Source organism: Pezoporus flaviventris, unplaced genomic scaffold (genome assembly GCF_033815535.1).
Source record: "Pezoporus flaviventris isolate CSIRO_AGI_PZ_B2104156 unplaced genomic scaffold, CSIRO_AGI_Pfla_v1 ptg000066l, whole genome shotgun sequence".
In the NCBI taxonomy this organism is placed as follows: Eukaryota; Metazoa; Chordata; class Aves; order Psittaciformes; family Psittacidae; genus Pezoporus; species Pezoporus flaviventris.
In genome coordinates, this window is record NW_026892614.1 from 10,310,520 (window position 1) to 10,334,802 (window position 24,283).

General features: G+C 35.5%; 1 protein-coding gene across 5 annotated transcripts in view; it reads right to left on the reverse strand.

Moving 5' to 3' along the window:
• Nucleotides 1-24,283, reverse strand: part of RYR2 (ryanodine receptor 2) — a 380,332-nt gene that overhangs the window by 11,846 nt on the left and 344,203 nt on the right. For all 5 annotated transcript variants that reach the window (XM_061471193.1, XM_061471190.1, XM_061471195.1 and 2 more), the window contains 13 exons: nt 22,609-22,689; nt 21,527-21,615; nt 19,854-19,982; nt 18,345-18,449; nt 15,485-15,566; nt 13,070-14,373; nt 12,635-12,699; nt 10,681-10,828; nt 10,035-10,121; nt 8,965-9,183; nt 6,667-6,797; nt 6,015-6,057; nt 5,205-5,338 (listed from right to left, as the gene is read on the reverse strand). In XM_061471193.1, coding sequence (XP_061327177.1) covers nt 5,205-5,338; nt 6,015-6,057; nt 6,667-6,797; nt 8,965-9,183; nt 10,035-10,121; nt 10,681-10,828; nt 12,635-12,699; nt 13,070-14,373; nt 15,485-15,566; nt 18,345-18,449; nt 19,854-19,982; nt 21,527-21,615; nt 22,609-22,689 — 2,617 coding nt within the window. The remainder of the gene's footprint in view (nt 1-5,204; nt 5,339-6,014; nt 6,058-6,666; nt 6,798-8,964; nt 9,184-10,034; nt 10,122-10,680; nt 10,829-12,634; nt 12,700-13,069; nt 14,374-15,484; nt 15,567-18,344; nt 18,450-19,853; nt 19,983-21,526; nt 21,616-22,608; nt 22,690-24,283) is intronic.

The window sequence follows — 24,283 nt, forward strand, 5'->3', positions numbered from 1 at the left end:
AAAAATAAATAAATGAGCTTCATTTTACAACACAAAAAAACCCAGCTGATCTATTTCTCCAAAAGCTGAAATACATCAGAACCTTGTTCTAATTCAATTCACATTTTACTCTGGAATGGACCCGTCAAAAAAACAAAACCAAAACCAAAAAACAATAAAGAAACAAAACAAATAAACAAACAAAAAAAAACCACAAAAACAAAAAATGGGGACAGAAAATATGTATAGATACTGGTTTGGATTCATCAAAATAATGCTGATTGATGTCTGCAATGTTATCATATGCACACAAGTGAAATGAACTTTGTAATACATGGAAAAAAAGAGATTTTTTTTTTTTTTCCCCATGTTACCTATCTAAGCCTAAAGTCAAAAAGGTCAGAGAATCTGGAACCCAAAAATACCACTTTTACACCATTACTTATGATAGCATATTATGATACCTTTGGGTGACACAATTAGATGACATTAAAGACAAACAAAGGAGTTGAAATGAATCTTGAAGCCTATATCCTCTGCTTTTCCCACTAATATCAGGATAAATGTGAATGAGAGAAATGTACATTAAAAGCTCTTGCAGAAAAGGACCTGGGGTTCTTGGTGGATTGCAAGTTGAACATAAGCCAGCAACGCACACTCACTGCAAAGTAGGCTAACGGTACTTTGTGCTCCACGAGGATGGCTGCCAACAGGTCAGGGAAGGTTACCCTTCCCCTCTAACTTGGCACTGGTAAGGCCACACCTGGAATGCTGGGTGAAGGTCTGGGATCCCAGTTTCTTCCACAGTTTTTTTTCTTTGTTGTATTAGCCTTCCACTGCTCTCTTCAGCAAACTATCATGTTGTACAGACTGGTACTGTAAACTGTTCTCTCCAAATTTTCTACTTGTATTTCTTTGATTAATACCTTTAAATATTAATCCTCTTCCCACTCTATCAACATAAATAAATATCTCAACTTTAGGCTACATTTTTTGCACTAGAATTAAAACCATTAACTCACTTGAAGCACTTTTTTTATCCGCTATAGAGAAGTAATACAACTTAGCAAACACAATGCATACTTGACTTTTTCTTTTTGGAAAGGCTTGGATCATGTGTAGTAAATCAATGAAAAAAAAATCTAAAAAATCTGGATCATAATTCAGGAGCAAATATAAATAATATCATGAAAAATGTCATCTGTTCTACTTTTATCCTTAAAATGTGAGTGAATTTAGTGTTCCTAAAGAGATGCTGACAGTAACTAAACAAGTGGAAATAATGCTGACAGATGTAATACAGCCGCCAGATACGAAAGCATATAGTACTTCTATGCCTCATGTTTATATGGAATTATCTGAAGCCTTAGAAGGAATAGCAAGAGTTAAACCCTGGCTTACTTAAGGTCTGAATGGGTTGCTCAAGGAAGCTGTGAATGCCCCATCCCTGGCAGTGTTCAAGGCCAGGTTGAACAGAGCCTTGGGTGACATGGTTTAGTGTGAGGTGTCCCTGTCCATGGCTGGGGTTTGGAACTAGATGATCTGAAGGTCCTTTCCAACCCTAACGATTCTATGAGTTTATGATTCTATAGCCGAAGCCACTAATAACATAAAGTTAAGAGTTTTATTTGAATATTACTCTACTAAGGAATACTTTGCCACTCAAATACCAAAATCCTACTTGTATTACATTCTTTTATTTCCTCTTTAATACTATAAAACATTAACACCATTTTTACACATAAAGCTGTAAGGCAAAAGAGTCAAGTTGAGCCTCCTGTAAAATAGTACAAACACTACATATATAGAAATGGAGCTACTAAATTGAAAAAAGCATTAAATCAAACTTAGCTCAAGGTCTCTATTCCAAAGAGTCTACAGCCTATTTTAATTAAGAATTCATTTTTCTTTCTGAGGAGTATTAGTCCACTTGAACAAAAAGGGAAAAGCAGAAGAAATGTAGTAGAAGTTTTCTGATTTATGAAAGATTTGATCCTTGCTTTCAAATTTTCCCAAGGCAGGACTTTCATACATACATTTTACTTCTATGCAGAAAATGTTTAGATTATACAATAACTCCTTTAGGGTCATTTTTTTTGCCCTTTATTAGCAGTGAATTATAGTCATTTGCCTCCACTGAACTTTCACAGGCCTATACATTCAGCTCAGAGCAGGCAAAAGAGTATGTTATATTATTTATGCTCTGTAAAGAAAGAAATAACATAGGCATAGAGACTAATGGTGAATTCTAGAGTCTCTTATCTGGTTAAATAAGATTCAACAGACTTGAACTTTCTTTTTTTTAACCATTTATTTTATTTCTGTTTCTTTTTTTTTTTTATTGTACACAAAGGCAACAAACTACTAGGTTAACAAATCAAGAACATATACAGAATCCTAGAATGGTTTGTGTTGGAAGGAACCTGCCATGAACAGGGACACCTCCCACTAGACCAGGTTGCTCAAAGCCACATCCAACCTGGCCTTGAACACTGCCAGGGATGGGGCAGCCACAACCTCTCTGGGCAACCTGACCTGATCCAGTGCCTCCCGACCCTCACAGTGAACTTCTCATGAGGTGTCACAAAACTTTTTTAAAGAATGAGAGCTGATCACAGGTTTCTAGGCACATTGATGGCATGGTTAGCAATTGGTTTTGCTTCATTAGTCCTCTATGATAGACAGCAACTCTGTGGAAACAAAAACCTAAGGGTTCATCTAAGTTTCTTCCATGGTGATTCCATCCATAGTGGGTGACATTTACTGTCTGATTAGGACTGCAGAGATGATATTTGTATAACAAACAAATCTACATACACTAGAGAAATAAAAATGACACTTTTTTTTTTTTCTTTCAATTTTACAAGGGTGGAAAGATACATCTATAACAAAACTTGCATTCATATCTTGAAAGAAATTATTAGAATCATACTAGTCTCAAAGGTGCTCAGATACTACAGAGTACTCAAAGATGAATCTAGCATGCTTCCATTTCACCAAACCCAGGAGTGCTTCTTGAACATTTAAATGGCTTCTCCAACAACAGTCTAGCACAGCTAAGAAGTGCTGATACAATTTTCTATAAAAAAAATTCCAGTCCCAAATTTGAGTTATTAAAGAAATCAAAATTCATAGGAAACTGTCCTAGCATGAAAACAAAACAAAACAAAACAGAGTAAAAAATATTAAGAACAGTTTCTCACTCAAACACTGTTTAGTAAAGTATTTGGGTGGCAAAATGAAACAAAACCTCCTGAAATTTATTTCCGAAATTATTATTGTAGCAATTGCTTACTTTATTCTGACCCAATACCACTCACTCCTAGTGTCTGACATATTCTTGTGACCATATTCCACCTATTCATTTGTCTCATATATGAAATACCACAAACAGGACTGCTTATGGACAGGACTGTTCATTTTTCCGTATCTTAATTTTTAAAGTACAGCTGATATGGATAGCAAAGAAATGATGACATGCATAATACTGCATTGACCTGTTTACTTCTTCTCACTACTTTGATAAAGTAGCAAAAAGACTAAAAAGAGTATGAGATCATACAGAATTTAAGCTCTAGGGCAATGAATCAAAAAGGAACAGTATGGTTTCAAGTTTCTCTTGAAATATCATTGTGTAGTATTGGTTTAGATTACTTTCCTAGACTGAATGAAATTTGACTCCTGCATTACTGAACAGGTTGTCGTACACTGTAGTACGGTAGTTGTAGTAGCAGCTGAGTTTAGCGAAAGTGAAGGATGGCATGGCGTGAGAATGCACAGTGGGAATAAACGATACGAAAATTGTGAGACATTGCCTGTGTTATCTTTGGCTGCCACCTGCACTAGTATTTCATCACCTTTAACAACACCTAGACATTTTACAGCTTCTTTCTTAAGGCTTACTGCATTCAGCTGTTCCAAGTATAACTTTGTAAGTTTTCAAAAGTTATTCTTCCCTTCAAAAAAAAGTAAAAATCCTCAGGCAATCAAATGATGCTAACATTAACTGGAATCAGAAAACTCTGAACTATTCAGGTTGAATCATTTTAATGTTTGTACATCAGAGCTGTTCAGAGCTCCTACATGGCATTGCCAGCTGAGGAACAACTATCATTAATTCAATTTCAAACAGAAAAATAGCCTTGCAGCAGTATTTAACCTTTTTCCAAAATGACAGACAAACTAAAACTGGGAAGATTCAGTTTTAATTAGTTAGCTCATTGCATGAACTTTCTTAACAGGTATTGAATTTTTTTGTTAAAGTTCCTTTCACACTGTTTCAGGAGGCTAATCTAACAGAGAATACAGTTAAGAAAGATACTCACCGTATGAAAATATGATCATTCTTACCAATTAATGAATTTAAACGCAGGTGTTTTGGAAGATTTTTTTGTTAATATTACTATTAATACAATAGAAAGAATTCTTCAGATTAGAAACATTCACTACTTATAACTGAGGCAACTGGGTAGGAAATACTATAATTTTTATTGCGGTGTGTAGAAATAGTGTTCCTTTTATGCTAGGCACTGAACATGAACATTGTGATATGTCATAGAAAATGGTGCCAGTTGACCATTATAAAAAGAAAGCATTGAACTAAACCAAACCAAACCAGTGAGTTACTAGGTGTCTTCCAGTTGTCTGTTGGTCTTAGAGATCATAGAATCATAGAATAGTTAGGGTTGGAAAGAACCTTAAGATCATCTAGCTCCAACGCCCCTGCCATGGGCATGGACACCTCACACTAAACCATGCCACCCAAGGCTTCGTCCAACCTGGCCTTGAACACTGCCAGGGATGGAGCATTCACAACCTCCCTGCGCAACCCATTCCAGTGCCTCACAACCCTAACAGGAAAGAATTTCCTCCTTATATCCAATCTAAACTTCCCCTGTTTAAGTTTGAACCCGTTACCCCTTGTCCTATCACTACAGTCCCTAATAAAGAGTCCCTCCCCAGCATCCTTATAGGCCCCCTTCAGATACTGGAAGGCTGCTGTGAGGTCTCCACACAGCCTTCTCTTCTCCAGGCTGAACAGCCCCAACTTTCTCAGCCTATCTTCATACGGAGGTGCTCCAGTCCCCTGATCATCCTCGTGGCCCTTGTGATTTTAACACACAAAAAGAAAACCCAAACCAAAAAATAAACCTCAACCCAAACAAAAAAAAACAACAAAACAAACAAACAAAAATCAGACAAACAAACCAGAAGCAAATGCTTACACAGCAGATAAGGAGCTATCCTTCTTTGGTTTCTTCTTTTCTCGAGCATCACTAAAATCGAGAGCAGCTTTGTCCATTCCTAGTAGCTCACTGATCCTGTCACGGCCATAGAACTCACCGTATTTATCCATGACCTAAAGTTAGGAGGAATATTCAAGAGAATCAGTTGGGTGGACCATCCGGTTTTTAGCTTGGTTTTTGAATTCAAGAGGCTTAGCATACACAAACATTTTCAGCTGTTTGTTTCCATCTGTCTCTCATATCAGTCAATAATTTATTTTTTTTTTCTGCTCATTTGCAGTCAATCCAATTGAGGCAAAATATGGTGTCAAACAGAAGCTTTTCCTACTTATTTAGTGAAAACAGGAAGAGGAAAGCAATCAACCAGAAGGAGAATAACTTAACATCATCACCAACAGAAATTACACTGTGAGGTCATAAAGGAAAGGTATTTTTTGAACATCCTACCTACATGAAAAGCTCTGTTTAAAATAATAATTCTTAGTATTTGACCCCTACTAGTTATTTCTTTTAAGAAAAAAAACAACGAAAAAACAACAAACCAAACCAAAATAATAAAAAAAATGACTAAACATATTTAATTGGCTTAAAAAGGTTTCTAAAATAACCCAAGTGTCTTGATTAGGAATTCTAGAGATTTTTTATTTTTTTCCTTTTAAGGGGAAGTATTTCACATTGAAATAGTTGTAAAAATGTCATCACTTATTAATTAACCCCACTGAATTATTTTATGATCTTATTTTTGTTAGTTAATTATGCTTCATATATATTTTTTAAAATAAGCCTTACCTTTCTTTTCACAAATTTGTCCCAGTAGTTATTTGGAAAAGACCTGAAAATTACAGATAAACAGGATTACATTTTAGACAGTCATGAGAAGATGTAGTCATGACTATGATGTCATAAAAATTACAAACATTTAATTTCTAAGAGGCTCTTTGTTGTTGCTATTGTCACCTAGTCATTTGTGAAGTCATTGGAATGAGTTTCCAACTGACACTCAGCCTAACCATGTTAATGTGGCTGACAAAGAGCGGCAAAGCCGATGCTTGAAGACAGGGTTCTAAAGTCAGGACTTTAAATATGTTCCCTGAGAGCCTCCAACACACACTAAAAGGATGCAAAGCACAGCCCATTTTTGAACTGACAGCAATACAAAACTATCACTCTGCTTGAAAAAAAAAAAAAAAAAAGAAAAGCCTTTTTGTTCTTTCATGAAACAGAGATGATTTTAAAGGAAAACCCCAGGAATTAATAAGATTAAAAACTAATAGCAAACATTAGCATAACAGATGCCTGAAATACTTTGTATACCCTTGCTAGTAATACATCCCTAACTGGCGTTTATTTCAGACAAGATGGATGATCAACTATATAATTATGGAGACTGAAGAACAATTCCTTGAAAAGCAATAAAGAGATGGAGCAGATAAAAACTCACTGTGTGTTGATTACAAGTCTATCCCACTGTCCCTTAATATCATCTTCTGATGGCTGTTCAGTTATATACAACCCATCGAATTCCAATTTCCTTGCTACTTCCTTTTCTCTCTTAAAAATAACCAGTGGAACCTGCCATTGAAAACGATATCAGGAATTATTTAAAATGCACTGACAAGTCTGCAAATTTTTGAGAAAAGCTGGTTGTTATGAAAAATTAAGTATGAGAACTAAACAAAACAAAAGTAGTATTTAAAAAAATTAAGTCTTGACAATTGAATAGAACACCTCAAAAGTATAGGTGCACAAGGACCTGGTCATTGAGAATCATATAACTACAGTGTACCATACAGTTGTGAAAAGATGTCCAAAAACCCTGAAAAGGGATCCTTCAAATAAAATTTGAAGATCTTTCAGTTCTATGCAGTTATTAGAGCTAGACAAATGAAAGAGAGCTAAAATAAAAATACTTTTTAAAATGCTTAGAATTTGGGATCCCACTTTTGGATTGCATTTTGATACCCAGAGCTGTCAGAGGCTGTCTTTCATTTGATAAAGAATTCTTGAGGTTTCATAGTGGGAAGCAAAGCAGTGGTTTCACAGCACAGAGCAAAGATAGATCAGAAGCAGTAAAAAGAAAAAAAAACCTTAAATCACATTCACATTCCATATACTTGATTTTTGCTCTGTAGTTCTTTGCCAGCAGTTGAGATGCCTGAGCAGTAAGGATCAGGCTTTATCCACAAATCTCTTTCATCAGCTGGCTGACATTCAAAGCACACTCCAAGAAAGCAGGTGTAACTGGAGTGGATTTTGCTTAGAAATCTTTTACCACAAAAAAATAAACCATACCTTTCCCTGGAATTATTTCACAGGTCCCTAAAATTCACCCACCTTGCTTTACTGTCCTTGACTGCACTACTAGTCAAGACTGAGCACAAGTATACTGAAATTGTAATTATAAAAATTAGACTGCTCAAGAAACATGGTGATTGCATTAGATACGACAACAAGTTTGAATCTTTCACACAGCTGAGAAAAACGTAGTGAATTCCATGCAAAGCAATCTCCAGAAGCAAACACACCATACACAGACATGTAGTTACGAAGATTTTCAATTTTGAAAGCAGTACATCTCCAAAGAGAAGAAACTGAAACCATAGTTGGTCTTTTATTCAGGGTTTCAGAATTTGAAAGAAGGTAATTCATTATGGCAGATAATGATAAATAAAGTCTTTCCCTTTCGGCTAGAAATGTAGTTCAAAAACACAACATAAGCAAGTAACAAAAAGTCGTAGTCAGGAAAAAAATCTACAAGGTGGGAGAGAGGACATCTCAAAAGCCAGAAATCTAAGCTTCATGCTGTGTGCCAACCACTGGAACAGGAAAATGTGTTTTAGTATTTATCGATGTGCAGAGACACTTAAAGTAGAGACTAAAATTGACCACTTAATGCAGTAGTATAGGACCATTTGCCTCAACTACAAATACAGATCATGTCTTTTTAGCATAGAAAAAGTAATATCCATTAAACAAAGAAAAAAATTGAGGACCAAATAAAAGCTTAATAAAGAAATTATAAGGACAAATTAGCAGCCATACTGCATCATAGCAAAGGTCCATTTAATTTAATATGATCTTGCATTTTGACCTACAGTTTTTGTCTCAGGGGGAGTGTAAAAATGGGGGTAGTATATCCCAGATATACTCCTCCCATCTCCAGAGATTTATATCATTTAGTCTTCCTAAATCAGAAGCAGCATTTTACCAGTAAATGCGGCATCTTTATTTTTTACATCCCTAAAGAGATCTTCAGCAAGACATTCCTTTGAAAGATGCTTAAGTTCCTGGCAAAACACTATGACTAGAGTGTGCATGAAAAGAAGGCTCAACAAGCAGCAGTGGTAGTCCAAAATGCTGCGTGCTTTTAAAATGACCCAGTTGACAGACTAGTAATGCAGACACTGTCCTCTAGCTTCCTCTGGTCATGGGTACTCACAGCTTGCCTATGACAGTCACAAACTGCTTCTGCTGTAATTGGCTAACATGCCAACAGCGCAAATGCTGATCCTATGGTCCTGTGTCAGCACAGCAAATCAGATTCTGGTCTGTAACTTCCTAAATTCCCACATCACAAAACATACAATTTTTGTATAGGTTACACTAACAGAGCAATGATTCTTTACCCAGTCCCTCGAACTGCTTGAACAAAGTTGCTGTGATTTTTTTCATATTTATAGCACTCAATGGATAAAAAAGTTCAGAGACAGAAGAAAAAGCAGTGTTCATTTTTTCTTACTTTCAAACAGTAATACCCTATGATGCAGAAGAATGAGATGACTGTGTGTAGGATGGCCAAAATCCTCAGTGTGGGCTCCATGTAGCCACTGCTTTCTTCCAGGACATAATGCACTGCAATGACCCTCTCGTCATCGCTTTCCAGGCTGTTCAGCTTGAAACTCTCACCAGTAGATACGACAGGAACTTCCTTTTCTTCTGTTTCAGCAGAGGTGGAGACCTGTTTATATCACTGAATCTTAATATTGCAGTTGTATTCCTCTGACAGGAGCTTTACACTACTACAAGCTAAGTAGTGTAACTGAAAACAATGCTAACAAGGACAATATAATTGAAAGGAAAATTATTTTTTTTTGCATAAAAATGTCCACATAGCATACCTCACAGAGACTCCTTAATTTTGTTACAGCAATCTGTGTCAGCATGCATTTTCTTTTCGGCTTTTTTTTTTACTCTCTGCCCACAGTAGCAAATTTGAACCTTGCTGAATTTTATCACCTCAAATGCAAGAAATGACATAACCCTCTAGGAAGAAATCCAGTTAACTCCTAATAATCCCACATGTAGCTCTTATCAGTAGGGCTCTGACAAAAAAACAGGTTCAGTCTGAAGACTCTAGAGTTGCATTAACAATACTAAAAGTCTTGACAAATGAGATCAATGATGTTCTAGGCAGCTTAAGATGATGTGCCTTCTATTTGCTGTTCACACCCTCTCAGGGGAGGATAATGGCACAAGCAAATATCTTAGTGGACATGTTTGAGTTTGACAGTGAAGGCTGGACTTGTCTGAGTCACTCTACTGTGAAATGAAGCATCTGAGGCATGGGTATGGCATTCAGTATGCTGCCTCTGCTGCAGAACAGACCTTTAGAAATAGCTATTTGTGTACTGGAAGTCTATTATTACCTCACATAAACACTTTAGCTCCCACTGTGTTAGATTTCTGAAGTGGCAGTATGAAGCAGGTACTTAATCTGTTAGACTAGGCAGTTTTACCATAGTGTACCACCTACAAAACCTGACTGTTTTTCAGTATACAACTTGAAAAGTAATATTTTGACAAGTTTACCTTATAGAAAAGCAGGATGAAGTTGATGGCAAAAGCAACAAACAATGCCAACATCCTCATATTGTAAAAGTTTCGTGCAAAATAATTCTGAAAATAGAAACAGAACATAAATATACTTTGCTTCATTTCATTGAATCATAGAATGGTTTGGGTTGGAAGGAATCTTAAAGAGCATCTAGTTCCAACCGCCTGCCACAGGCAGTGACTACTGCCACTAGACCAGGTTGCTCAAAGCCCTGTAATAATTATTCCACAATACTTATAAGGTTGTTGCATGGTTTGTTTCCCCTATAGAGCTTTTTAGAATTATAAATAGGATAGTTGCCTCTTATGGAGAGACAAATTTTACAGGCTCACAAACTGCTGTGAAAATTTGGGCATTTTATTCACATAAAAAGGCATCTCTGAAGGTCTACAGTTTGGACCATAATTTTCTTCCCAAGAATTCGTATCATCTCTACTAAGTTGTTTGTGTGTTTCTTTTCTCTAATGTTTGAGTTAAACCTTTGACTTTATGTACTTTTTACAGATGATGGTGATAGAAAAATTAGGTTTATCAAGCGTAAATTTGTCTTTACATTGGTAGAATAACATGGTGGTACACATCCCTGCCAACAGCTAATACATAGTCTAGAGAACAACTTACAAGAAGCTTCTGCTGGTATGCAATGATTTTCTTCCAGAAAGCCGATTCCTGAACTTCCGGTTCTCCATATCTGTGAGTATGAATTTGTCTTAATTTCTGTTTTCCTTTGTCTTCCTTGGCTTTCTCTTCTTTTTCTCCATCTTCTCCTCTTAGGATACAAATGAAGCCAAAATAACATGTCAAGTTAATAAAATTGCTAAACAAAAAAATTAAACCACACCCCAAAAGAGTCCACTGCATCTTTTCGCGAGGCATGACTCATGTAGTTCACACACCTGAATAAAAAGGGGACATATGTCTCTTCAGTCCGAAGAGCTGGCAAGGGTGACAGTCTGGTTAAAGTCTACAGATAATTAAACTTACTGGTTTGGCACCTTGAAGAGAGAATGCTAACTGGCAGGTAATCAACAATCTACCAACCTTATTACCTGAGGTCTGCTTCATAACTGTGCAGCTAATACTTGCGCTGACAGATGCCTGTAAGCTGACAGCTGTACGTTTGTATGAGTGCCTGTATTTGGCACTCCCTCCCCCTCCAACCTTATGCACTTGGAACTACCTGGTTCCCACAAGGAAAACTTTGGTTCTTGCATTTACAAGTCAAACCTCAATTTTTAAATTTCTGCCCAACGGTGGAATTCGTAAGTACTCACTTCAGGAGGAAACAGGACTAAGGAAGCTTGACAGCATTTGATGTTTGATTATCAGTGTGCTGCCCAATTATAGAAAGTCATAGTTAGGGGGCTGCGCTCTCCAAACACATGATCTAAGGAATGGTGAATCAACTTAGAAGTTAATTTGATATGATAACATGATAGATGAAAGGATCACAGAAGTCCATTCGAAGCTAAACCAGAGTCAGAGGCAACTTAGAAGTTACATTATTAATTTCTCTATACCTATCTACAAACAGAATAGCCAATGTCCTAAGCTGCTTCTCTTACTAAAATACACTCTTACTAAAATTCACTTTTCAAGTGAAAGTTTGTCTTATGTCAGGAGTGGCTTCAGGGCAGATAACAGTGTCAGGCACTGCAATCGTCACAGAGAACACAGGAATGACTGCAACTCACACAGTCAAGCTGAGCAATACGCAATGTAATGATCTTCAAAAGTCAGCAAGACTTCACAAAATTATACGGAGTTAGAAATTTGCTGTACTGATTAGGAAGAAGAGTTTTTGTTATGGGCAAGTGTCATCCCACAAGAGCAATAAAGATAAAGCTTGAGACAAAGGCACCCACTTAGAATTTTGACAATGATGTATCAGCTGCAGGCAGTGTACACATACCAGAATAACACATGTATCAGAAACCATAAAATACAGGGAAGGAGCACCATACATTTTACTGGTTAAAACCAAGCACTATGTTTTACTTTCCACTCTTTTCATTCTGAGCTAATCTCATTAATTTTTAATGCATCCTAAAAAGTTTAAAATGATTATTTATCAAATGCTAACACTAGTTCTTTACATAAAGACGTGAGAGTACTCAGTAATTCACTAAAATTACATTGGGATATTAAGATTTTGCAAAATCCAAATAACTTGAAATAGGTCATAGTGAATGGGAGGGGCAAAAAAGATTCACTCTCTACCACAGATGGATAACAAGTTTCAGGCACTCAGGTGCTCTTACAATTTTAACAAGAGATTTTCTTCTGTCTTTCAGACTTGCCAAAAAAAAAAAAAAAAAAATCAATCAAAAATTGAAACTAAAAGAAACTAAACTGATATTAGAAAATAAATTGCTGGAAGAGAGAAATTCATAAAATCTCAGAGTGATGTTATTTACATGCCATTTCCTTGCAAACGTGCATGGATGTGGATGAGGGCTCAAAACCCTAACTGGAATGTGAATGGACACAAAATTAAAGGCAAAGAAGTAAATCAAGGTGGGTTTTTTCAGTGAAAGAAACATTTCATAGGATCAGAGGTTAAAGTAATACATACTCTGCTTTTTCAGGTTCAGATTTTGTTTCCTCCTTTTCTTCCTTTTCATCTTCTTTCACCTGCTCCTACAGAAAGTCAGATTAAATAAAAGTGTCTAAACTATTATTCAGTACAGTGTTATTTAAAAGGATACCAGGAGTGCAAAATGCTAGGCTTTTTGTTTAAAAAAAAAAACAAACAACAAAACAAACAACAACAAAACAACAAATTAAACCTGAAAGAAGATGATCCTCTAATTTACATTAATGAAGAAACATTGTAACACTGAAGCAGAAGGCAGCTGTGGGAATTCAAGTTTATCACATCAGAGAGGGTAAACCCCAGTAATTATGGTTGATTACTTAAAAAACATGTCCCGAAACTGAAAGAAACACAAATGCAAATTTTGTTTCAAAATAGCTAACATATGACAGCAGAAATAAAAAATACAGTTACCTGGACTTTTTCCTGCACTTCAGGCATTGGAGCTATGGATGGAGTGCCCAGTAAGTCACTCAAACCAGCATTTGGATTGTGAGGGATCAATTTGTACTGTCCACCTTCTCGTTTCAAATCCAAACCAAATATATCTGAGAGTAGATCACTCTCATCTGATAGAGTTCTCAGATCTGTCAAGTCTTCTGTAGGCAATACAGCTTCTGTTGGCTTCCTCTCCCCCTCTTCTCCTTCCCCACGCACCTCATCCTGAGTGGGATCTGGCATATTAGCTAATAGCTCAGCAACCTTGATTTTCTTCGCGCCTTCTACTAGGCTTCCTCCAAGCAGCAAACTGCATATGATGCGAAAGAAGCCCCGGACAACACTACAAGCAAAATGTAGTAAGCCCATCAAAATGCTCCAATAAGAAGAAAACAAAGCCATGACCATGTCCTTCATGGTCATTTTCTTCACTTTTTTCATCTGTTTCTTTAGGCTCTTCATGCTGAGCATTTTCATAAGAGTCATTAGATTATATTTAAGAGCTACTAATGCTGACTTCATGGTCACAAGAGAGAAGAAACCCATTCTAGGATCCTGTTCCTCAGGCTTATCTTTCTCATTCTCCTCTTTATTTGCTGACCTTTCATTCAGATCTGATTCAGAGATCTGGGCAGCCAGTTGCATTTCAAAGATGGTATCCTCACAGAAATTAACAAAAAGCTCCATTTTTTCTTTCTCTCCGCCCTCATTTACAACATCAAATATAAATTGTCTCTTTGACTCTTTCACCTGAGGTTTCTCCCACTGAGTCCGACTTGACTCACTTATTTCAAAATAAACTCGTTCAATGCGCTTTGCGCTGCCCATGATTTCTATGCGTCCAAGGAAAGGCTGAAAGTAATTCAGCACACTCTCTGACAGTTCAAGAAAAGTTTGCAAGCGGGTATCATGGGGCATGTGTTCTGACAGGTTGGTCAGGAGAACAGCAACATTGAAACCAATGTCTTTGGCAGGTTCATGGAATCGTTTCACAAACTCCTCATAGTCCAGAGTCTCATTCTCATCTGTTTCAGCACATGACAGCAGAAACTCAGTTTCAGACTGCGTGTAATGCTTATGGCTTTCCATTGCCTTGTGAAAATCCCTCTTTGAAATTATCCCTTTACCATCAGGGTCATATTCTTTGAATGCATCAGAGGAAGTCAAGTCCTTCAATTTTAAGAACATATCAAAAAATTTCAGAATCATCTCCACATTGTTGGACGATTCGACAAGCATATCAACCATCTGCTTGCCAATAGTTCCATTCACAACATTACCTATATGCAATGACATAAAGTTAGAGATACTGATGGCAGCGAATGTTTTAGCAAAAAAAAGTAAATAATAATCACTACTGAAATAATTAAACAAGTAAGAATGATAAACTACTGGCTAACACACATGAGAAAGCTAGCAATAAAATCAGAAATCTCTTACTAACAGCACTACCCTAAGACATGGAAAAAACGTAAGTGAATAATATTAGCCATTAAGGAAAGGAAAAACTAACAAGCCTTACACAGAGTCATCCATTACATTTAATATAGCACTAAACGTGAGAGAGCATAGTGTGAATTTTACTGTAGTGCAGCATTGACAGAGTGTCATATTTTTTAGGATGAGTAGCTCTGTAGGCTGCTGGTGAAGCACAGCCTAAAACACTAAGAATTTAATTTGCTTCTCCATGACCTTCCAGGAGAAAAGCAGTAGCGATGCATGCTACACTTCAATCTACTCCATTTCCTGCCCTTTAAAGTTCTCTCAAGAAAATATATGTGATAGGATATATGTAAGAAGCAAAACAGATCTCTGGATCACCTATATGTATGTCTGGTTATTCTAGTATTGGAAACAGTAATACAGTACCATAAAGGAGCTAAAGAAAGAGTAGTATTTCTTGACAGTAATCACATTCTCTGGGGAATCATAATTTTGTGTATTACCTATAAAGGACCTTGAACTTTGTCACTAGACAAATCAAAGTCTGTACTTTATGGCTAAAATCACTATGAAAATAAATGCAATATAGTAAAGGTGTTAACAAAATGATTGATAAATGGTTCAGTTCTTAGAACTCAGAATTCCAACTTCAATAGTAAAAAAGAACTTTTCACCTAAGCCAAAAGAGAAGCCAGTTAATGGAAACAAAGTAAAATTTTGGCCAGGGCTGGATTTTAAACAGTTCTGGCACTCAGAATTAATGTAAACTGTATCAACTACACTATATAAATCTCCCAATCACTTTAAGACCTAACAACTCTTCTCACAATTGAGACATAAAAATTAAAAAGGAAGACAGAGCATTATCTGTCACGTAAAGAAAATCACAAAGCTAAAAACTTTGCTTGAATAGCTTCTAAAGAGGATTTCAGATTAAATTTTAACTACCTTCCAGCATAGACAGCAACATGACAACCATATCCTTCTGAAGATCCATTAATTCCTTTAGCAATTCAATTTGACTGGAATCCTAAATAATGAACACAATATATAAAATGAGATACCTATTCACTTCTTTGACATTTATATATGTGCATGCATATTTCACCTGTAAAAATGAGGCACAGAAATTAAGCTAGTGATGCCAAAGCTGGTAATACAGTGAAAATATATTTAATTGCTTGATTCCTTACAGTACATTTACAGGATCAGATATTTACATGACCAGCTGTTTAGAAGAGAGTCATTCAATAAAGAAAAAGTGAAAACTGCAGGTGATGAAAAAATTTAAAGCAGTAACTGCATATGTCAAGCTCACAGATGATGCCTCTGTAATATTTCATGTCAGCTTAAACATCATCACTGTTGGTGTAATCAAGTTTACAACTATGAAATGTAAAAACAATGGCAACAGCACATAGAGCTCAAAGCATAACATGATTCAAAGTGAGCAATTCTATTATAGACCAGTGAACTACTTTGGAAGAAAAATGAAATAAAAATCAGCATATTTACTAATGACCTTCCATTAGTATTTCCTTAAATAGACATTATATTATTTCCTTTATCTTTCTTTTATCTCATTGAGCTTATCAATTTTACTATTCCCCTTGCCGATGATTTCAACCTGGAATCTATCTGGACAGATTTATTCAACTACTTCATTTCTTCCCCTGTGATACATGGCTGCATCATGACACTGATAACGCATACCTAGCACTGCTGGACTTTGGTGACTAGTACAGCAAACTAAAGGCACTCTATGGCAATTTGGATCTTGGACTGAAAACAGTACAATCTGGAAATACTGATTTGCAATTGATTTGTCTTGTAAGCTTTCATTATGTATCTTCTTTCTTTAACAGTTCCTTACAACCTGGAAGATCTTTATTCATTTAAATTGAAAATTTTACTTTCATTTTCCACTTTACAGAGAATTCTTAAGAAGCATTAGCAGTATCGCCTTGTTGCTTCCTTGGAAAAGACTAGAGAGGGAAAACAAGAAAAACCAAAACAAAACCAACAAACAAAACACTAAACAACAACAAAAAAACACAAACAAACAAAAAAACCTAAACAAAGCAGTGATTTAGCTTTGTTCCTTTTTAAATCTTGCTTCAAATACTCTCCAGAAGTGCTCTAGAAACTCCCTGTGTAAAACAAAACCCAAGTATTTAGCCTAGATAGCCCCTCTTACAGAAAAAACCCATATGGCAATTCCTTATTTAGCCACACCCTACACTTTTGAAAAAGGGTATTTCAATAGAATCTGAAAAGCTTATTGATATATTCTTGCAATAAATTACAAATGAACAAAAGAGTCCATGTCTATTCTGGTCTTTCCCACCACTGTTTATCATACATTTGAAGTGGACTATGTTTCTGTCATCCCGCAGAACAGTATGATTAACTCCATACGCTACAATGGATGTTGTTGTGCAAAGCTCCTTGGCTTTCTCTGAAGTGGCAGGATAAGCATCATTATACTCTAGATGCAGTAATCAAAAGATGCTATGAAGCCACTCTGGGCACAGCTATGACTATAAACTTTGAATTACTGTAAAAACAAATCTGGCGAATAGTCACATATTTCTCAGTCAACACAGAGCTACCATGTATTTGAGTCACTGTCATTAAATACTTGGATACCAATTTCCATGTTGCTTGTGATACAGGAAGAGAGCACAATAGTAGCACTTTGGCCTACCCTAACATTTGCTATTTTTTCAATTCTTAAAATAACAAAGATGTACCAAAAGCAGAAAAACGTCTACAGGCACTTAGAAATACACTGCAGGAGAAATTCAATGTATCACTCTTGAAAATCAGATCTCACTGCGATGCCATTTCCGGGAAGAAGACCTTTATTTAGCTGTAAAGAATGAGAAGTGTACCTGTAGCACAAAGTCTATAAATCAAAGCAACTGGCCTACTTTCAGCCACGCAGTCCCAAGAGCAGGACAGAATCATTTGAGCAAGACCACTTTAATTTATGCAAAGAGCACTTATATGGATACAATTGTAGCCAAATAATGAAACCTAAAAACCTCAGAGACTTCAGAGTTCTACTCCTTAAAAAATAACTAAAACCTTTACAAGCTTATGACACTTTTCTCTGAGAATGTTAAATTATGTAAAAAATTTAGAATACTACATTCAGTTAAGATGTATAATTCTTTGAAAACATAAGAACTTGAAAAATGCACTGCTTAAAGATAGGATTCTTCTCACCTAATTTTAATCCTCTAAAGAGCTATCTGTGCTAGTCCCCTACACTATTTCTATTGATTATTAAATGAGCACTCACATACAAAAGCAATACAGCCAGTCTAAGGTCTCATTATTCTCTTTTTCTGCAAAGAGTAGAAAAGGCTTAGATGCAGACATGGTTTGAACTAGAGCTCACTAAGGATGAACTAGGGGTCAATGCAGAACACATCCATGAAGACAGGTCCTGCGTACAAGGCTCACGCAAAACTGCGCAAAACACTGTGACAGAACTTTGGTATGAAAAACAGAAAATGATAGTTTGTCCTGAATATTGGTGACATGCTTCATTTGCAGCTTGAGCTAATCAGCTTTGTGCCTTTGGCCAGTAATCCAATTATAGGCCTGTTATTTGTACCCCCTACAATTTTGTAATTTGCTCGCTCAACAATATTGTATTTTATCACCTCTGGTTTTTATTTTTCCTCATATATCCCCTTATTATCTGTTGTTATTAATGACTCAAACATATTAACGAGTCTGCTTATCTTTTATAAATATATTAGTAACTTAAAAGGGAAAATGTAAACCAGAAAGATACCTGAGATAGCTTCATCTGCATGTGGGCAAACACATGAAGAAAACCAACTACAGCATCCCATAGCCTGCTGTGTGCCAGACTTTGTTGATTCCCAGTACATGGGCCCTATTGTTAGGGGAAGCAAAAAAAAAAACCAAAAAAAAGCAGAATTTATTTGCAAGAAACTCAACAAAAACAGTAAGGAAGATACACAGGCAGTGCATAGCTCAGGTCTGTCCTTTCAAAACCGCTATGAAAAATTTATCAGATATAGAATTATCTATTTAATAATACCACTGACTGTAAACATTCTCTATTCATAATATCATAATAACCATTCTGACTCTGTTTTAGCCAAGACCCAATTTACTAATTCAGAACCACGAAAGTGTATCTGTTTGCAGCTTTAAACTACAAATGCTAAAGGGATATAGATCTTCAAGCTGGTTCTTCCTTATGTATTCTGTAAATCAGGAATAACTTTATAGAAGGTTAATGCAAAATTGGCATAAGTTATTAGAGAATCAGACTTCTAATTTTTTCCTCCAATATATTCTAGCTGTTGCAGACAACAGTGCTAAGGAATATTCTTCCAAAAATTCTAAGTACTGAAAATAAGGAATACAAAAACTTTTGAAGCCTCAAAGGATAATCTTTATCAGCTAACACCACTACTTGTCAGTTCTCAAACATGTGCACACTAAATACATGTATGTGCTACATATAAACTGCCTCTACTCGTATTTATTCAGTCCTATTCCCTCCCCATCCTCCCTTTTGTCCTCATGAATTATAAAATACTATTTTCATAATAATGATCTTCATTTGAATGAAAACAATATAATAGACACCTAATAGCCTATTGAGATTCTCTCTAACCTGTTTATTTTTTGGAGAAACAGACAGTAATATTGTTGACTGATTTATATGAAGAACAAATTAAGTATTAAATTATACTGACTTCCTAAGATGTCCTGGAAGAACTGTGATACTGACATATTGACAGAATGATGCCAATCTTATTTATTACGGGGTCTACCTCATGTACATCTCTCTGATCCTCAAATGTAATGTGTGATTTTGTTATTTCAAACACAGCAATAATGCCTTATAACAGCCTTATTCCTGAGAGAGGCTACAATATAATGTTCTGTTGACTAAATAGCAATTATGTTTTCTATTGACTTTAGGTCCCCGATGGACTAAAAGTGAAGATTTTAAAGTGGGTAATGCTACTGCAGTTTAGGCCAAATTAAAACAAAACAAGTAAACTGTATTGTCTTGCATACAACAAAAAGATGATTATTTACTAATAACACTAAATCTGATTAAATTGCTAGGATTCCAAAAGAGTAGTGACAGCTATATTCCAAACTTCACTAACTTCACTTTCTGTGTAATAAAATTATTTTGAAGCACACATGCATCTATATTATGTTTCTGTGTTATATATAGCTACATTACATCTTCAAGCCAAAAGTATGATTAATTTTCTTTTGAATAAGTAAAATTCCAATGAATCTAATTTACCTGGATATACTCTGTCAGAGTATTGAAAACTTGTTTTGCAACCTGGATGGCTTTGGAAAAATTTCGTTGTCCTTGCTCATCAATAACATCCTTCCCAGAATAGTACCAATAGAAATCACTAATGGATTCCTAAAAACGATCGTGAGAAGCACAGAGATTATATAATCATTAAGCTAAGAAAATGTTATTCATTAAGCTAAGAAAAATAACATTAGATAGCGTTCTAGCTCTAAAATGTATTTAGTTTATAAAGCTTTTAAATGTCCCCCAACAACTGTCAAGTCTTACTTCATGAATTACAGTTTCATCTCAGGGGAATCAATGGGAAATCAAATAAACCAACTAAATAATTAAAAAGCCCCACAGCAAACATTTAAAAAAAAAAAAAAAATCAATCTGTTGTTATCTACTCTTAGAAATGCAATCACCTGCATTCTGAAAAGGAGTACTCAATAGTACTGCCATGTTGCATGCTGTATGCTGCTCATTAAACAATCTTTCTTTATACTCTGCGCTTGACACCTAGTCAATAGTGGTAGCACATGCTGCTTTTTGTGCATGATTTCTCTTCACATCTTCCCCCAAAGTGAGCTTATTAAAATTTCAACAAAGTAAGCAACTGAATGAAAATAACTATATTGTCCCTAAATCTTCTACAAAATGCATAAGGATAAAAAGCAGCACTGATGAAAAGCAGCAATTTAAACCTACCAATTTTCAAAGCCTGGAATTCTCAGACTAAATAAACAAATGGCTAAAGGGAAAACTTAACTAGGTAAACTACAAAACCACAACAATGCATACTATGATGCACAGTGATTTTCAGAAAGATGAGACTAATAGTTAAAAAATATTAACTTTTATCACAAAATATGATTTTGTGCCTTTCACATGCTCCAATCTAGAAACCAATTAGATCTTTTTACATTACTTTCTACTGACTTGTGACAATGTAATGAGTTCATATTTAAAGACAGGGAGAAAATTCAAATCAGAAGGTTAAAGGTTTTTTAATCTAGCCCTCTGCTTTGTTTTTTTCTGTTGCCCTTTCCCCTCCCCCCCTTATTAGAAAATAATGCACTGTACTTATCCTTCACTCCATGCCATCCCATGACTATCCATACAGCAGCCCAGTGTTCAGAGCGAATCAGAACACAGATGAAAAAGCAGCTGGCTGAAGCTTAACTTGAACAATTAGAAACATTTTTCAGCCACAGGCAGTCTGTCACCAACTGGCTAACAGTATTCACTGATACACTTAGCATCTACCTTCCCCCTGCTCTCCATTGCATTCTTGCATATAATAGCTGCAATAAATCTCACCTTTTCACTTTTTTCACCTTTGACTCTGACAGTAAAAAACAACTCTTCAAGAACTGTAACCAGTAGAGATTTACAGTCTTTCACATCAAGATGGGCTACAGTCACCAGAATAAACGTTACGACAAATAAACGTGCTCCTCTAATAAAATAGAACATTTTGTGATAAGGATGAAGTTTGATTTTGCTGTAAACATGAATAGCTGCAGAAAATTCCAGAGAAATTATGTAATTTGGAACTGCCATATACAAACTTCTGCCTTATGATCAAAATAAGTACTTTTTAAAAAAGGCAAATACCGTATAGGCGCAAGTCATTGTTAGCTACTTAACTAGTGTGTAAGTTAACCTACCTGAACTCTTAATAAGTAATCCACAGTGGAAATGATAATATTGACAGTTGTGTTGTTACCAGTCTGAGTTCTCAGGTAATTCTGAAAATCTAAAAATTCAAATAAAATTTTAATTTAAAATTATTTAAGTGTTAAAGACTTACAAAACTATTCCTGCAAATTAATTCTAATTTAACATGATCTAAGAAATTATACCTTAAAGGAACAGATTATTTTATTAAGCCTTTTTTTTTTTTTAAAGTTTTAAGAGGTTTAGCATTTTTTTGCAGAGATCACATATCAGTGAAATATTGAAGCTAGAAGCTTGATTATCTCTTTCATCTGCAGAATTTTAACTTCGTCTTATTTTCATCACATTTCTGATTTATTTTATTTACATCTCTGGATGTAAATGTACCTCTCCATCAATATCAACATAATTACACATAGTATATATTTTATAAAGCAAAAGCAAGTTTAATTACATAATTATACAATTCCTGATTACAAAGTCACAAATATGCCTAATGGCAAAAAAAAAAAATAGTAATTTCTTTTTCTCTTTTTTTTTCTTTTTCTTCCCTAATAATGACACATAGAACACAGGAAAATGTACTTAATAATAAAAATACATTTAGTATAATTTATTAGTTTAATTTGTTCCGGCATGTTAAAAATAGATGCTGTTTCTTCAAGAAAGTTATTGTGTATGGTGGTGTAATTCCACATACAATTCCATCTGACATTTGTGCCTTATAACACACACCAGGAAGTATACAAATGCAGAATAACAGTAGACATATCTTCCCATTACATTCTTCCTCTGAATCTTCACTGTCTAAAAGTTACAAGCCATGTACATTTTCCTATATAAGTTTACATTTCCTAGTAGGTCAGGATACAAAACTTATTCTTTTGGAAACCATTATCTTTTCTACAAAATTAAAGCTGATCAAAAATAAAAGACAATTTAATTGCGCATAAAGGCAGCTACCCTGCCTTTCATAGTATTTTATGAATGCTACCAAACCTTCAGCAGTGAAGAGCTTTTATCTTTAGTTACCATCACCTTGGTTTAGCTGACTGGCAGCCTGCCCACAAACCTGAATTATGTCCTTCACAAAGCAATTGGAGGAAGCGGAAGAGGTCACATGTGAACTCATCATCCTGCATCACCTTTTCTCCTGTAGAAAGGCCAGATGGAAGCAGATTATTTCAGGCTGCCAAGTAACACCCCACAGCCCCTGAAGAAAATCTCCATATTTAATTTTCAGAAAGAGAGAAGGGGTGAGAGAATGTGTAACTACCAATCTATCTGAAGCACAAACACCTGTGCTTTGCAGATAGTTATTTGGTTAAGAAAAAAACCAACAAACAACCAAACAAAAAAAAAACACATGAAAAAAACCCAAACCCCAAACTTAACTTCTGATTTATAAATATGGCAGCATGAGCTTGGCAGCATTTCACAAATAATCCAGTTTACATTCTTGTTTGACTTTGCCGGGCATGAATGCTGCATTACATACACAGGTTAGAATTGGATTAATATGATTCCCATTCACAACAAAACACGGTACTTTAAAAGTACATAAAGAGATTTAATCAAACAGTAAAGAAAATTATTTCTCAAATAACTATTAGATTTTAAAGTACTCTGGAATTTACAGCTCTATGTATCTATTCTCAAGAATCATCTGAGCTGAAATATTTGAGGATTCAGTACCTGTCTGCTGCTGACACAAAATGGATGTTGGGCATTTGTCTTGCCTGACAAAATAAACTAACGAACTTATGATGAACTAGAACAAACGTCAATGTGATTTATCTGATTAGGCTTTTCAGTCTGTTTTTTTGGCAAACAGCTAATATGCAATTGTATAAAGCTTCAAATAATTTTGATTCTTCACAGTAAACAGTGTACTAAAACTTCTCAATTAGCCCACTGTTATGTCACTTGCTCCAATGCATACAGTTAACTGTAAACTCACATGTGAAGAGAAGAAACAACCATTCACCCAGACAAACATTCACAACCTAGGAAAATGCAGAACAGGTAATAACACAACACAGAAGGTCAACAACACAAGTGCTCAAAACAACGAAGAACCACCTACTGAAAATAAGGAAATTCCCATTTAGGACTTTGAAAAAGTATTCGGAATGTGTATGGCAACAAAAATGGAAGCCATAAAAAAACTTTTTAAGAATATACATCATTTGAATATGTGGCCAAGCGCTATTTGTAGATAACAGAAGGAAAGAAGATAAAAACGTAAGCAAACTACAAAAGGTTTTGGAATATTTTATAAATGAGAAGATACTCTAGGCTTTATCTGAACTTCTAAATCCCGTGTCTACAAAGACAATAGTTTTAATGTGCGAACCAAAGAAAATCAGAAGAGTAAATTAATTACAATATAAAGTTTAAAAAAAGAAAGTCTTAGACAATGATGGTAACATTAATTACTGAAATACTGTTATACTGGTGGAGAACTAATTGTAATGCATACATTTATAAATTATTATGTTATTACAATGACATTATTGCAGCTTGTAATCTTTTTGGCTGGGGTACAGTTAACCTTCTTCATAGCAGCCAAGTTCCTATGTTTTGGATTTGTGCTGAAAACAGTGTTGATAACACAAGGATGTTTTTGTTAGGGCTGAGCAGTGCTTACATGGAGTCAAGACCTTTTCTGCTCCTCACAAGACTTCACCAGTGAGTGGGCTGGGGGTGTATGAGAAGCTGAGTGGGGACACCACCGGGACAGCTGA